The 15176-nt window shown below is 51.1% G+C and overlaps 1 protein-coding gene across 1 annotated transcript in view; it reads left to right on the top strand.

Moving 5' to 3' along the window:
* Nucleotides 1-1728: 1728 nt before the first annotated feature.
* KCNN3 (potassium calcium-activated channel subfamily N member 3) overlaps nucleotides 1729-15176 on the top strand; it is a 65191-nt gene continuing 51743 nt past the window's right edge. The window contains exon 1 of the mRNA XM_063146260.1: nucleotides 1729-2514. Coding sequence (XP_063002330.1) covers nucleotides 1729-2514 — 786 coding nt within the window. The remainder of the gene's footprint in view (nucleotides 2515-15176) is intronic.

The following is a 15176-nucleotide window of genomic DNA, read 5'->3' as shown; positions in this document are numbered from 1 at the left end:
GGTATGATTTAAACAGGAGCGTAGGAAGCGGGTTTATACCGGAGTCATTGGCCCATTTAGTTCAGTATTGTCTGCCTAGACTTGCGGGAGGGGGGTGCCCAGAGTTTCAGTGGGGGGATCTTTCTCTACTGTATCAAAAAATGTGGAGCGTTAAACCTGGGATCTTTTTTATGCAAAGCATTGGGCTCTGCACTAAAGCCCCCCGTATACGTGTGTATACAAACCTACATAGCTGAGATAGGCCTGCTGGCTGCTTATTTTATTCATTTTTATTTTATTTTTCCAGATATTGTTTACACCATCCTTCCATACTGCAATGGCAGATTTTAGAGAGACAGATTTCAATTAGGGAGATCAAATGTGTCAATTAGATACATGCATTGGAAGTGGGCAGACTGGTGCCCTACAGGTGTTTTGAACCACAACTCCATAACCCCTGACCATTGGTCACGCAAGCTGGGGCTGATGGGAATTGAAGCCTAAAACATCAGTAGCCCATTCCTGACTTTGGGCAGTTTTTCCCAAACTTGTGCCCTCTAGGTGTTTTGGTCTTCATTGCCTAGCAGCCCCAGGTGATGGGATTTGTAGTCCAACACATCTGGAGTGACCCAGGCTGGGGAAGGGTGAAAACGGGCAGTCAGCTGGCAACACAGGCCGGCGTGTGTCAGAAATTGAACCAGCGAAATTCCCCCTGGTTCTCAACTGGTAGGGCGGAAAGCTTCACCTGTTGGTTTTTCTGCCTGCTGCACAGCTGTGCAATGCAGAGGAGCCATCATGCCACTGTACTCAATAGACCTTCTTACAGTACAATCTCATGTATATTTGGGTGGACCTGTGCCCTTTTTTTTTAATACAGGGGACAGTCCTTCGTTTAAAGAGTGGTCCTGTCTAATTCTGGTTGAAAGATAAAGAACCAAAATAACTGGTACCCATCAGCACTTGGCAACTGGACAACAGCCTGAACAGGCAGACAACTCACCTGCTCTTCCACTGTCTCCTAAGATGTACCACATTGCTATTTAAATTCTAATCATTATTTCTAAATGGGTACATACAAACTAGGATTTGCCACTTGGATGCAAACGGAGCTGTTTAGCCCTCCCTTTCTGGGGGTGTGTGGGTGGTGCGGGTCCCCCCCCTTTTTTTTGGCGATTCCCAAGTGTCCCTTTCCCCGGTATACTCGGAAGTAAGCCCCATTGCGTTCAATGAGGCTTACTCCCGGGTAATTGGGCACGGGATCGCATCCTTAGCCAAACCAAATCTGCGAGAGGCGGGGGCGGAAGAGACCACGAGAGCGAGAGAGAAATCGGTGCGGCCCGGAGGAAACGGCCAGAGCCAGCCGTACGCCCAGTCGGGGTGGCGGCAGGGCTGCCGGCGCCCCTGAAAGGCGCGACGGACTACAAATCCCGTGGTGCCGCCGGCGCGCACAGGCGCAGTGGCGCCGGCCGCCTTTGGGGAGGGGGCGGCCCGAGGGGGAGGGGTGATGTCAGCCCGGCCGCGGCTCGCGGGCAGCCAATGAGCGTCCGCCGACGGCAGGTGGGCTTGGCTGGCGGCGCGCGCGGGAGGCAGCGCTCGCCAGCTGCCCAGTCGAGCCCCGCTCGCAGCTCGGCTGCAGCCGCCGCCGCGCCACCCCGCCCCAGGCTGGGCATCCGAGGGGGCCGCTTGGATGCCCCCGCCCCGGGGGAGGCAGCGCGCTGAGCGGGGGCAGGGGCGAGCCAGGGCCGCGCCATGGAGCCGTCGGGGCCCTTCCACGACTCCGGCGTGGGCGACCTGGACGCCGAAGAGCCGCGCTGCCCGGGCCCGCCTTCGGGGGACGAGCCGCGCCCGCCCGCCGCGCCCCCTGGCTTGGCTCCGGCGCCGCCGCCGCCGCCGCCGCCGGGGCCCCTGCGGGCTCCTCCCCTGGTGGCCGCCCTCCGCCCTTCCTCTCGCCAAGGCAGCCAGCCCAATGTGAGCGGGGAACACTGGGCGGCCCCGGGCCACTCGCCCAGCTCCAGCGGCGGCGCCGGCGGCGGCGGCGGCGGCAACAAGCACCGGCAGGCCAGCCCGTTGGCGCACCGGCGGGACAGCAACCCCTTCACCGAGATCGCCATGAGCTCCTGCAAGTACAGCGGCGGGGTCATGAAGCCGCTGAGCCGCCTCAGCGCCTCCCGGCGCAACCTGCTCGACGCCGAGCCCGAAGCGCAACCTCTCCAGCTGCTGGGCGCCAGCGGCCACCCGCCGGAGATCGTCATTTCCCGCGAGGACAACCACTCGCCCCAGGGGCTGCTCCGGCCGCACCCCAACACGGTCGGCGCCGGCCCGCCGGGAGGCGCCCCCAAGCACCCGGGCGCCGGGGGGCCGCCCTTCGCCAAAGCGCCCAAGCGCAAGAACCAGAACATCGGCTACCGCCTGGGCCACCGGCGCGCCCTCTTCGAGAAGCGCAAGCGGCTCAGCGACTACGCGCTCATCTTCGGCATGTTTGGCATCGTGGTGATGGTCATCGAGACGGAGCTGTCGTGGGGCTTGTACTCCAAGGTAGGCGCGGCGCCCGGGCGCCTCTGGAAGGGGGCGTGGGGGCGGAGGGCAGCGGGGACACCCACCCACCCGCGGGCAGGACGGGGCCCCGATCGCCCTCTCCAAAGGGCGCGCCACGGCCTCTCCAAAGGGCGCGCCACGGCCTCTCCAAAAGGGGCGCAGCAAGCCTCTCCGAAACGGCACTGGGAATCACCAGGTGAGATTTATGGAGATCTGGAGCGGGGGGAGAAGAAGGGAGCTATTTAAAAAGATGGGGAGACACTTGGGACCCTTTGGAGCTCTTAAATTATAACGGGGGGGGGCAGAGCGCGCCTTCCTTTCCTCCCCAGTAGTACCAAAGTTGCGCGCATGGATGTTCCCCATGGTAACGTGGGCGCCAATGGAAGTTTGCCTCGGTTGCTCTCCATTCACAGTCGCGGTTGGTCCTTGAGGGTGGCGACGGAGGGAAGGAATGCGCGCGCCGTGTGTGTGTGTGTGTGTGTGTTTGTATTTGTGTGTGGGGGGGGTGCGGTTTGGAGAAACGGAGCGACACCTTCGTGGCTGGCTTGCTGCAGCCGAATTCCCCCACCCCTAGAAAAAGGAGCCTCGGCGATTCCCCGCTTCTCTCCATCGCCAGGAAGAGTGGGCTACAGGTGGTGGGGGAAAAAGAGAGCGGACTTGGAAAGATGGAGTGGGGGGTGGGAGAGAGACAAGGGCGGAGTCACATGGCTTTCCTACAGTGACTCGATTTTCCATCCAGCTTTTTTCTCCCAGCCCACAGTGACTCGATTTTCCATCAGTTGCCTCTGTCAGAAGATGTTTGGGGGGTGGGGGGTGGAGGCTTCTGTTCACAGTACACCCCCCACAGCCCCCCCCCCTTGATGGTGCCCTCCTTGCTACTGGCCTCCACCCTACTGTTCTCTCCGCAGGAGGTAGATTTGGGGTGGGGGTGTGCAGGCAGAAAGAGAGAGAGAGGCTGCGAGTTAAAGCTTGAGGTTGCGTTCTAGGAAAGGTGGGGCTGGGCAGAATGGTGCAAATTGCTACTTAATTTGAAAGCATCGCCCCTGTTTATAATCTTAGGCCAAAGGTAAACCTTTTCCACCACCCCCTTATGGATTTGTGTGTGTGCGCGTGTGTGTGCTCAGCACCTGGATTTTGGAGGGAGATGTTCTGAGATAGGGGCTGTTTTGAGGGGTACTCAAGGTGTGTGTGTGTGTGTGTGAGAGAGAGAGAGAGGAGCCCCCCCCCCCAGCCCCCTGCTCCAGGCAAGGGTACCCCCTTCTCTAGGCCGTGTAGCTTGCTGGTTTTCCACCCCTTTCTCAAGGATCTGGAACCAACATGGGGGTGGTTCTCTCCGGTTGGCTACCTCTGGTATCTTTCCTCCTCGTTCCCAGATTTATCCCAGCAGGGATTAAATTTCTGGCACTGGGCTAGAAAAAAGGTTTTTGAGCCCTTCCTTTAGGGAGCCCTCTAAGGGGACACTCTAGCTTTGGGGACATGGCGTGCATGCGCCTCTTCTGCAGGGCCAGCTACAGGCAAACAAGAAGGCAAGAGTGAAAGCCACATTCTGGGCCCAGGATCTGTCCTGGTGTTTTTTGGCCCGATGCTTGGGATCCAGGTGTGACAGAAATGCTCGTGCTACACAGTTTGGTTCTACGCGGGGCCAAATGTGGGAGGTCAGTTGTTTAGTGGAGATGCCTTAACCATGAGCACTGTCACCGCAGCCATTGGGGGCTATGGAAGAAGGCCCCTGTGCCCCCTTGCTCTGGACAGTCATGCAGCATGGAGTTCCACAGGTTAATTGAGTGTGGTGTTTATTCCCCTCCTCCTGTTGTGCCTGGTGTCAGAATTCAAGGCAGGGCTGGGGAAGCTGTAGTCCTTCAGAAGATGCCAGACATCTACTCCCATCCTTGACTATCAGCCATGCTGGCTGTAGTTGATGGGAGTTGGAGTCCAACGGCATCAGGTTCCCCCCACCATGGTTTAAGGAGTGGTGCTGGGGATACTGTCTGTGTGTATGATGCTTTAGAGCTGCCTTCTCCAACCCTCTGGGTGCTTTGGACTGTAACGCCCATCATTCACAACCATTGGCCATTCTGGCTGGGGCAGATGGGATTTGCATCCCCAAGCATCTGGAGTGCGCTGGGTTTGGGAAAGGCCGTTTTCAGAGTAATGTCAGTAAAAGAAGAGGTTCCCTGCCCAAAGGAGCCTACAATAAATTTAGACTGGGGTTGGGTGACCAAGACACCAGAGGTGAGAGGAGAGAGGCAAGAGTATTATTTATTTATTACATTCTTAATGCAGCCATTAATGAACGGTAACGTGAGATGGGATGTAAATATGGAAGTAAATTGATCGCCTTCTGCCAAACAAGAGCCCTGCATTCTGCCTTTTAAGAACAGCCAGCCAGATAACTCTCGGAGACTGGTGTGTAGGCAGGCAGGAGTTCAGCCCTCGCCTTTAGTTGGTCCCCAGCATCTGGCATTCAGAAATAGACTGCTGCTGATTGTGGAGGTTTCTCTTTAGCCTCCTCCAAAACAGAAGAGCTCAGATTTTGCCCTCCTTATTCATTGATTTGGGGGTTGGGGGAATCTTATTACTTCCTGGTTTAATTTAATTTTAATTTAATTTTTAATTTAATTTTTTTAATTTAATTTTAATTTTTTAATTTTTTTTTAAAAAAAATTACCGCCCAATAGCTGAAGCTTTCTGTGCGGTTCACAAAAGTTTAAATCATGAAGAGCATAAAAACAAACTCCACAGCTGGGGATGTTGCTAAGTCTGGACATGTGGGGTGCTGACACCTGGTCTGTTTCCCCTGGAACCTAGTCTATTTCACAGAGATCTGTGTGTCTCTTTACTTTCAATAGAAGATTTCTTTTTCTCAGCTTCATTGTCATACAGTGGACAATTCTCAAGGGTGATTGCAGCTGAGGAGGGGAGAGTTCCTCTCCCTCCCTTATTATTCCCCCCCCCCCCAACCTCCCCCTCCACATGGCCATTAAGCTTAGAAACTATCATCAATGGAAGATTGGGCCCTGAATTTAAGTACCCATCAATGCCCATGTCAAAAGCCATTTAAAATCAGCATTTTGTGTGCTAAGAAGGAGTCAAGAGGAGATGTCCCCACACTTTCTGTCACTGGGTGAAGAGGGAAATGGTGCCAAAAGAACTGGACTGGACTGGAGATCCTTCTGGTCCAGAATTCTGTTTCCTCCAGTGTGAACCCACAAGAAGCAGAGCATCTTTTTTTTTCTGGCATTGGGTATTCAGATACGCTGCCTCTAAACAAGGAGGCTCCATTGAATATGTTATTGCTGTCCATAGCGGCCTCTTCCCTGAATTTGCCTTAGAGTGCAATCCTATTGCATGTTTAGACAGGAAAAATGCCCTGCAATTTCAAGCATTTCCCAGCTACCCATACAGGCTGGGGGAATACTGGGAGTTGCAGGACTTTTTCTATCTAAATATGCATAGGATTATGTATTTAATTTCCTTTCCTTGGAGGAAAGCCTTTCCAGAGTAGATCTGCACCCTTCAAATCCTGCCACCCAGGGGTGCTGCCTATACCTGGCTTTTGGGTTGGCGTCTAAATTTAAGAAGTGCCCATGTTCAAAACAGCCTGGCATCTCACTCGGTGACATAGAAGCCTGGGTGGTGTAGTGGTTAGAGCAGACTTCTGCGAAATGTACTTTATTCCTAAAACCCTGAGATTCATCCACCACTGGAGCCTGCTGTAGAAGTGAAGAGTTCTGAGCTTGGGGGGTTTGTTTGGGTTAGTAAGAGCTTTAAGCTCAAATATTCTGGCTTTTTCGCCCCGCCCCTTTGCCTTCAGCTCCTCCCATTCCTGGAACCTGGGCCCCGAGAGCATTCTAAAATGGAATGCAGCCCCCTCAAGGCTTGACTTCTGCAATGCGCTCTACATAGGGCTACCATTGTACCCAGTTCGGAAACTTCAACTAGTTCAAAATATGGCAGCCAGGTTGGTCACCGGTACATCTAGGGGTGAGCATATTACCCCAACATTAAAATGCCAATTAGTTTCTGGGCAAAGTCATTACCTTTAAAACCCTAAATGGTTTGGGTCCAGGTTACCTGCGGAATCGCCTTCTCCCATACAGTCCGCCCCGCACACTCAGGTCCTCTGGGATGAACTTACTTCAGTCAGCTAAAACTAGGCTGACATCGGTTTCCCAGAGGACCTTTTCTTCTGTCGCCCCCAGATTGTGGAATGGCCTGCCGGAGGAGATGCGTAAAATTAATTCTCTGTTAAGGCAGCTTTAAAGACTAGCCTTTTCCAGCAGGCCTATCCAGATCAATGTAAAATCAAGAATTTTTAAGAAGTATTCCTCTACTAATGTTGTTCCCCACCTTGATCCAAAGGGAGAGGTGGGTAAGAAATATTATTATTAATTATTATTATTATTATTATTATTATTATTATTATTCTGTTTGCTGTTCTACACCACGGTTATAATACCCAGCCCGCCTTCTAGGGTTGTTGTAAGGATATCCAGAGCTCCTTTTAAAAAAATAAATAAAATCCCCAAGAAACCAGTGTTATAAATAAGTGCTAAGCACTTATTCCAGCTCTGGTTGTTTCTGTTCCTCTTTCACCGCCCCTCCTTCCTCCTGCTACCGTTCAAATGAATTGTGTGTGTGTGGGTGGGTGGGGGGGGCGAGATGGTTTTCCCGGGAAGGGACCGTTGACATGGGAACTCTTTACAGGCCTGGGGAGCGCAGTGGGGAGGTTGAGTTGCTCTTTGGGCGCGGGCCAGGGGAAGCCGTACGCACCCCCTCGTCCCCGAAATCAAGCAAAATGGGATGCTTGATTTTGTGAACCGCCCAGAGAGCTCCGGTTATTGGGCGGTATAGAAATGTAATAAATAAATGCTGGCCCGCTGCCCTCTTCTCAGTTGGCGTGAAGGGGACTCTGCTGCCCGTGGTGGCACAATAACAGGTCTCAAGGTTAGGGGTGGGGAGCGTTGCTTTCTTCTCTCGCCAGTTGGTAGCTAAAAATATCTGTCTCTTTCTCCCCATCCCTGCCTGGCTTGGGCTCTGCGGGGGGGGGGGGAGTTGTGGAGAAGCACAAGCATTCGGAGTTCACAAAAACCAAGAGGCGGCGGAGTTCGGGCCCTTGAGTCCACTGCTTCATCCCCTACCTGTTGTGGGTCTTTTGCACATGCCCAGAGGCACCCTGGTATGTTTTCCTCCCAACCCAGTGCCCCTCCAGATCTTTTGGACTTTTGAGTCCCACCATCCACAGCTAGCAGGGCCAGTGGTCAAGGATGATGGGTGTTGTAGTCAAAAACAGCTGGAGGGCACCAGGGTAGGGAAGGTCGCTCCAGGTTCCGTTGCTTTCTCCGGGATGCTCGAAAAGAGCTCTGGAGATGTGGCAGCTGGTTTTGGAGTTGGTGGGGGCTGCGTTAAGGATATATATTAAGGATATTATGGTTTTATACTGTTGTTTTATACTTTGAATGGTCTTAATTTTTGTGAACCGCCCAGAGAGCTTCAGCTATTGGGTGGTATAGAAATGCAATAAATAAATAAATAAATAAATTTATATGTCTTCTGCTAAACAAACACACACACTATCCTGTCCTCTGCTGATTGTTCTGTGCTGTTGGGTAAATAAATATCGCTCGCTCGTGGCCTGTCCTTGGGCCAGGGAGTGTGAATTTTTCGGTGGAAGAAGAGCCTGGAAGTGAAACTCGCATTGTCAGGGCAATCCTATGGAAGTCTACTCAGTCATATTGACTTCAGTAGGACTTACTCCTAGGTGGTGTGGATGGGATTGCCATCTAAGTCACAGAGGGAGTTTACTCGGAAGGCTGGTCCTCATTGGGGGGCAAGTTGTGACCCACTTGATATCTCGGCCAACAATTCCCATCATCTCTCCCCATTGGCTGAGCTGCCTGATGGGAGCTGCAAGCCAAAATATCCGGGGGGCCAAAGTGAAATGATGGTGAGAGTACCTTTAAGCATGTATTGACTACTTTGCTCTCCCTTGACACACACAAACAGAAGCGTAGCTTTTTTAAAAAAGGTACCACTAACCCAACATTACCTCCTCCTATTTATTCTGTTTATTTAAGTATTTTTATCCTGCTGCTTAGTCAAAAGAGATCCCGGAGTGGCTTACATGCAGTCAGTGAAGCCGAGACAGCCTTACAATCTAAGAAGATGCCAACACCCAAGGAAAACGGACGGGGAGGGAAAAGGAAAGTAGTTCCACTGCCTTACTGCAGGCTTTCCTGACCTGACACCCACCAGTTGTGCTGGACTATGGCTGCCATCACCCCTAGCCAGCATGGTCAGTGGTTGGGGATAATGGGAGTTGTAGTCCAATACATCTGGACCAGGTTGGGGAAGGTGGGCATGGTTGCTTTCCTGTCCACAATTGCTACCTTTGCTTCCTCTGTAGTTTTGCCAGGGTCCATTTTTAGATTGTAGGCTCCTTGGGGCAGTGACCTGACTGAAAAGCACCCTGCGTGCTGGTGGCAGCAGCAGCAGAGTTGCTCAAATTAAAACCCCAAGAAAAGGGGTTTTAATTTGAGTTTGCCAAGCCTCAAATCTAAACAGCTGGGCCTGTTTAGATTGAAGTGCTCTGTCTCCATCACACAAAGAGGACCCCTGGGCATGACTGCCTGAAAACTGTTCTCCATACCGTCTGAAGACTGTGACTGTGCAGATATCTTGACCACAACAGCCAGCCAGCCTTCTCCCTCCACTCCTGCCCACCCCCGCTTCGCCAACCTGCTTTGTATAACATCTCACCTGATAAAGATTTCTGGAGGTCTCGGAAGCTTGCACATTTTTGTACAACGACGTTGTAAGGCGTGCTTTTTGGTGGTGGTGGTGGTGGAGCGATTCTGGATGTGGCGGGTGTGTGGGTGACGGCGCTGAATTCTCAAACAGGATTAAAGCTCAGGGCTTGCTGTGTGAACTGGGCTCTCGCTCCCGAAGCCTGTGGAGACAGTTTGCCGTTGCTTGGGGGTGAGGGAGCAAAGATCACTCTGCTCATGCTCAGAGGCGGATCACCTTGCACAGTAAATGAGAGATGGCGAGGCCAGAGACAGGAGGGGAGAAGCTAAGTGGGCGTGGCTAGAGGAAAGAGAGGGCCTAGAAGAGCAAGTAGGTGTGTATCTCGATTGGCCCTGCTGCCACTTTTGGTTTGTTGGTCCCGCCCCCTTTGCCTTTGGCCCTGCCCACCTCTGGCATGTGGCCCCCAAGAGCATCTCCGGAATGGAATGTGGCCCTCAGAGTGAAAGAGCTTCAACACCCCTGATAAATATGTGTGTGGGTGTCGGTATTTGCACATAAATATATACTGAAATCTATCTCTTCCTTCTTACCTTAACTCTTCCTTCTCTTCCTTGCTCCTCTCTTCCTTGGGCTCCTGTTACTAGATCTGCCCATTGGACCGATTTGTCCTGCAAATAGACTCCCTGCAGACGAGGTGGCGCGTGTAAGAGGGCACCGATCCTCTTCCCCGTCCCTCTTCCACAGCCGCCTTCACTAACCGGGCATCCTGCCATCCTTTTGGACTTCAACTCCCATCAGCTTCAGCCAGCACGGCCGATGGTCAGGGGTGATTGGAGTTGTGGTCCAAAACGTTAGGAGGGCACCGGATCCGGGAAGCCTTCTGGATTCTGAGTAGCTGGGCTAACGTGGAGGGCATACTCCCCACCCCACTCTAAGGTCGAGGGTCGGGGCAGGCTGTCTACCTCTCAGTGGGTCTACTCTAGAGATCTCTGGCAAGCTATAAATACTGCTACATATAACACTCTCTCCACGCCTTCCACTCACTGGTTTTTCCTCCCCGGTCCTTCCCCGGTCAATCCTATTGTGTTCCGGAAATTGGAGCTCAGTTGGCAGGGGGCACCTTGGCGTGGGTGGTGGGGGAGAGAAGGCGCAGCTGTGAGCAGAGGTGGGCGGAGAATTCCCCTCCGCCGGGGCTTGGCCTTGCGGCACTGTGCCAACGGCACCCCAGTGGAAAAGCCGGCCGGCTGAGCTTCGTTCTTGGAGGTGGGGCATCGTGGGCTTCTGACGTCCTGGGCTGAATGCAAGTCTTACTCTTTGGCGATGGCTTTCATGATCTGTTTTTCAACAGGAGGGAAGCGATTGTGGGTTTTTTTGCAGGGCTGGGGCTGTAGCCGGAGGGGCTGATTGGAATCTTTTTTCTTACCCTAGATCAGTGTAGTGTAGTGGTTAGCGCGCTGGACTGGGACTCGAGAGATCCAGGTTCAAGTCCCCGCTCGGCCATGAAACCTCACTGGGTGACTTCGATCCAGTTGCTGACTCTCAGCCTGACCTACCTCACAGGGTTGTTGTGATGATAAAATTGCAAGAGAACAAAAGGTGGGATATACAGTTGGCCACCCATGTCCTAGATAAAAATTAATTTTATGACCCCTGATGAACTGCATCTTGCTAGTGTGTGTGTGTGTGTGTGTGTGTGTGAGAGAGAGAGAGAGAGAGAGAGAGAGAGAGAGTTTTCTTGCTGTGGACATTTTTCTCCCCACATTTCAATAGAAGGAGATGAAGCTGGGGTGGGAATAGGGAAGGGGGAAGTGGAGGAGCTGTTGCCCCCAACATTTCAGGCTGTAAAACCCATTCCAATAACCTTGGGCCGGTTCCCATCTCTCAGTGCAGCCAACCTCATAGGGTTGTGGTGAGGATAAATAGTGTTTGTTGGTTTCATCATCATCTTCATCATCATCATCATTTTATATACTGCTGCCCATACCTCGAAGTGGTCTGCAGTTAGAGATCAAAACACATAGCAGTAAATGCCAAATCTCTTCGGTGAAAATGTTTAACCTGTTTAAAACCAAAGCTGTTTATGTTTGTATGTACCCAGTAAGTTACTCTAACCTCCTAGGAGAACAGGCAGGAGTGATTTAAAAAGACAAATAAATAAATAAGGAAATGGAAGCTTTTATCCGTTTATATATTGCTTAACGTGTGTTGAAGTGGTTTATAGTCTGAGATCAAAACACATAATAGAAAATGCAAAAGCATCTCAGCTGAAATATTTAACACATTTAAAACTAGAGCTTTTAAAATATTTTGTGTGCAACATGTCAGTTACACTGATATGTTTGTGTGCACCATGTCAGTTACCCTGAGCTCCTTAGGAGATCAGCAGGATTGATTTAAAAAGGTAAATAAATAAGTAAGTTCCAGTTTTCCCCCAATTAATTTGGACCCACCCCTTGGAATTTTCCTCCGTGTCCTGCAGTTTCCTGGGTTGGACCAGTGCCTCTGCTAACATGTGATGAGCGATTGTACTCTTTGGGAAGCAGTCCTGGGATGCGAGTGGCAGAGCAGGGCTATGGGACTCTTCTGGCAACCTCGCTCAGCCACCTGGTATAAACTCTGAGGAGGTTTGACAGACAGCTGTGGCTGAGGATCTGGAGGTTACGGGAGGTCGCTAGGCAGGCTGGCGCCTTCTTCCTTTGGAATTGCTCCGTTTTGGATGCCCGGCATACGGGAAGGAGGCCTGAACGATCCAGGGCGTGTCATCGCCCACGGTTGAACCAGAACTTGGGCTGAGCCCCAGAACGTATCTTTCCGATAGCGTTACGGCCTCTGGCCAGCTGTTCCACTGTTGGGCTGCTTGCCAGTTGGAAGTCCAAGGTGGCCCGTGAAGGTCTCATCAGTGGGACCAAATGATTAGGAAGCTGTTCACCTCCAGATAGTTTTTCGAAGGACTATATAGCGGTTGATGGTCCCTATTCATCAGGTGGCGGACCTGGGGACTACAACGTCCACCATCCCCGATCATTGGCTAGGGCTGATGGGAGCTGAAGTCTAGCAACGTCTTGAGAGGGGGGCATCAGTTTGCTATAAACCATGAGATCTCTTTTCTTGGGGGGGGGGTTCACTAAAGGGAAATTTATAGGATTTGTTAACCCTTTAAACTAGGGTTGTTGAATCTCTGCCTTCCAGGCCAAATCCAGCCTGCCTGAAGTTCCAATCCAACCCTCTGGGGTTGCTCAGATGGTGAAGGACCCTTTGTGCCCCCCCCCCCCAATCACAAATCTTTTGGAGGTTTTCAGGGCTTTAGTGCAGTGTTTTTCCCCATTCGAAAAGGTTGAAATCCCACTCTGAGGACTTAATTACTGGCAGTAATTAAGCTAAACTATGCCAGCTCAGGCTGAAAGATGTGTGATTTAAACCATTGGATAGGAAGAGTTAACTTCTCCATGGTTGCTTCTTCCCGCACCTGGAAGTAGCAAGATGAGATGGAAGTGGGGGGGCTGAGAGATTCCCAGTATTTCGTTTCATGTTATCCAAGTAGCATTTGACAAAAGAGGATATAACTTCTTTGTGGACTCTTGCCATCTTGGTCACCTTCAAATATATACAGCAAGGGCAGCCTAATGAGAAACCCCTTGTTCTTGTACATCTTTCCTGCCTGTTCGCCTACGGCGAGTCAGAATCTCTTCTAGGTGAATGAGTAAGTAGCTATTATTTTTAAAAAGCCTGCCCAAGCTCCTCCACTTGGGAGGCTTTGCACCTCAAGCCCTGTGCTTCAACTCAGCTGTCCCTGTTGATGGGAATTGTTACATGTAATATTGCAGCCTGTATATTAGCACTTGGAGGGACGCCATGGCGGCAGTAATGGCACAACCGTTTCCATTTACTCCTTCCTCAAGCCATCCACAGGGCGTTAATTTCGGGTCAGTTCGAGCCATCCCAAGCCGCTAATTGGGTTTTTGCGGATGAGAAATATCTCATTCTCATTGCCTCGGGAGGGTAAGGGTGAGGGGGGTATCTCTTTGTGGATGGCACTAAGTATAATGAGATTTTAATGCCTTTTTGGGTAAATGAAGGAGCTTCTCCCAACAGGACCAATTTCTGTATTCTTTTGCACAGGGAAATCAATGGCTGGTAATAGAGAGGATTATAGAGGAATCTTGCTGAGAAAGAAGACCAGTGTCTTCATCTCCCAGAGGGACCTTTTGTATAAGCTCCCAAACCTACCCTCTCCTAGAGGTTGCCAACTTCCTTCCTTAGCAGGGCTCCTGTGCCTTTTGAACACAATGGGTCCGCAAATACAACCACATCATCTCTGAACATTGGCCATACCCGTTGGGAGTCTGTAGACGTCAGGTTGGGAACCTGTATTTTAAATAAAATATACGAAAGTCAATGCAGGCATGGAACGCCTGAGTGTCTGCAGAGTGCCTTCCTCATAAATGTTACAGCAAATAGTGAAATAATGATGAAAAGGCCAGATGTGCTCACTCGTTCTGCTTTGCCTTGCCTTTATTTTATATGAAAATCTTTATTTCATTTTTACCATAAATTGAATCTTTATTTCATTTTCCTGGGTGGGGAAGGGGGGGAAAAAAGAAGAAGAAAGACCAGCCGTCTCGATCTCGCTGGAGAAAGGGAGGACATAGTTATTACCCAAATAATAGCCTAAGTTAATGGGTAAGAGAGAGAATGTGTACCCCAGGGCAACCCAAGAAGCAATTACCGTTAAAAAACAAAACTCAGTCAGGGATATAAGCTTAGGAAATGAGGGGAAATGAATGAAAACCATGACGGCTTCTTGTTGCAACTTTCATTTGCCCTCGATAAAAGACAGATCAGAGCTTTACAGCCTTTTATGACACCCCAGACCAACCCATAAAATGAACTGTGTGTTAAAAGGTTGACATCATTCCCCCCCACACACACTTTTGTGGCTGCCCCACTTATCTGGGGGCCGAAATGGGCATAGTTGGGCACCCTGACGTTTGCTTTTTAACTTAAAAGCAGCTAAGGATGGGAAGGGATGTTGTGGGAGGTCTGTGTAGCCCTTCCCTTCCTCCACTGTTTTTCTGAATTAAAATCTTTTCCCCACTCACCAAACTCTGTAAGCCCCACTGGGGTAGAGAGCAAGGGAGGGGTCTCTACCAGCCCCCCTTCCCTTGACCTGCCCCTTTCTCCTGCTAAGGTTTAGTTCAAGCTAAAGTAAGCTGGTATTTTGGCCCTGCCCATTTTCCTTCCTTTGGCTCCACCCACCACCAGAACGCAGCCCCCGCCCCCAGCTCCTGTGGGCTGAAAGAGGTTCAACACCCCTGCTGTTGGGGAGAGGAAGGGGGAAATACTCAACGTATCGCCACCTTTGCCCTGATCACACTGGTAGCAGCTTTTTAGTAAAAAGAAAATAATATAGGATCTGCGCATAGGAAATGGCCTTATAGGCAATTTGACCTGACTTGGTAGAAGGTCAAGTTCCCCTGGGTGGAAGGGGATGGAACTCTAAGGCCCTCCTTCTAAAAGTAAAGTAAGATTCCAGTCCTCATGGTGCTTGAATGAAAAGCTAGTTTCAATAGGAACCCAGGAAGTTGCCTTATACCAAGTCAAACCACCGGTATTTCTAGCTCGCTTCCCGCACTGACTGGCAGCGGCTTTCTCAGGTTTCAGATGGGAATTTCCCCCAGGCTTTGGGTCTTTGACATGCAAGCCTGCTGTTCTACCGCTGGGCAACTGCTCTTTTTGTGAACCGCCCAAAGAGCTTCGGCTATTGGGCGGTATAAAAATGTAATAAATAAATAAATAAAATTGTCGTTCCACTGGGCTGTTTTTCCCCTGCCGGTTGTACAAAAGTCAGGACTCACTGATTTCTTCCTTTCTCTCCTTTTTGGGGGTGGGTGGGTCAAATCTGAACATGCAAAACT

Source organism: Elgaria multicarinata, chromosome 21 (assembly GCF_023053635.1).
Source record: "Elgaria multicarinata webbii isolate HBS135686 ecotype San Diego chromosome 21, rElgMul1.1.pri, whole genome shotgun sequence".
In the NCBI taxonomy this organism is placed as follows: domain Eukaryota; kingdom Metazoa; phylum Chordata; class Lepidosauria; order Squamata; family Anguidae; genus Elgaria; species Elgaria multicarinata.
Note: the sequence above shows the minus strand (reverse complement) of the source record. Positions and strands in the feature narration are given on the sequence as shown.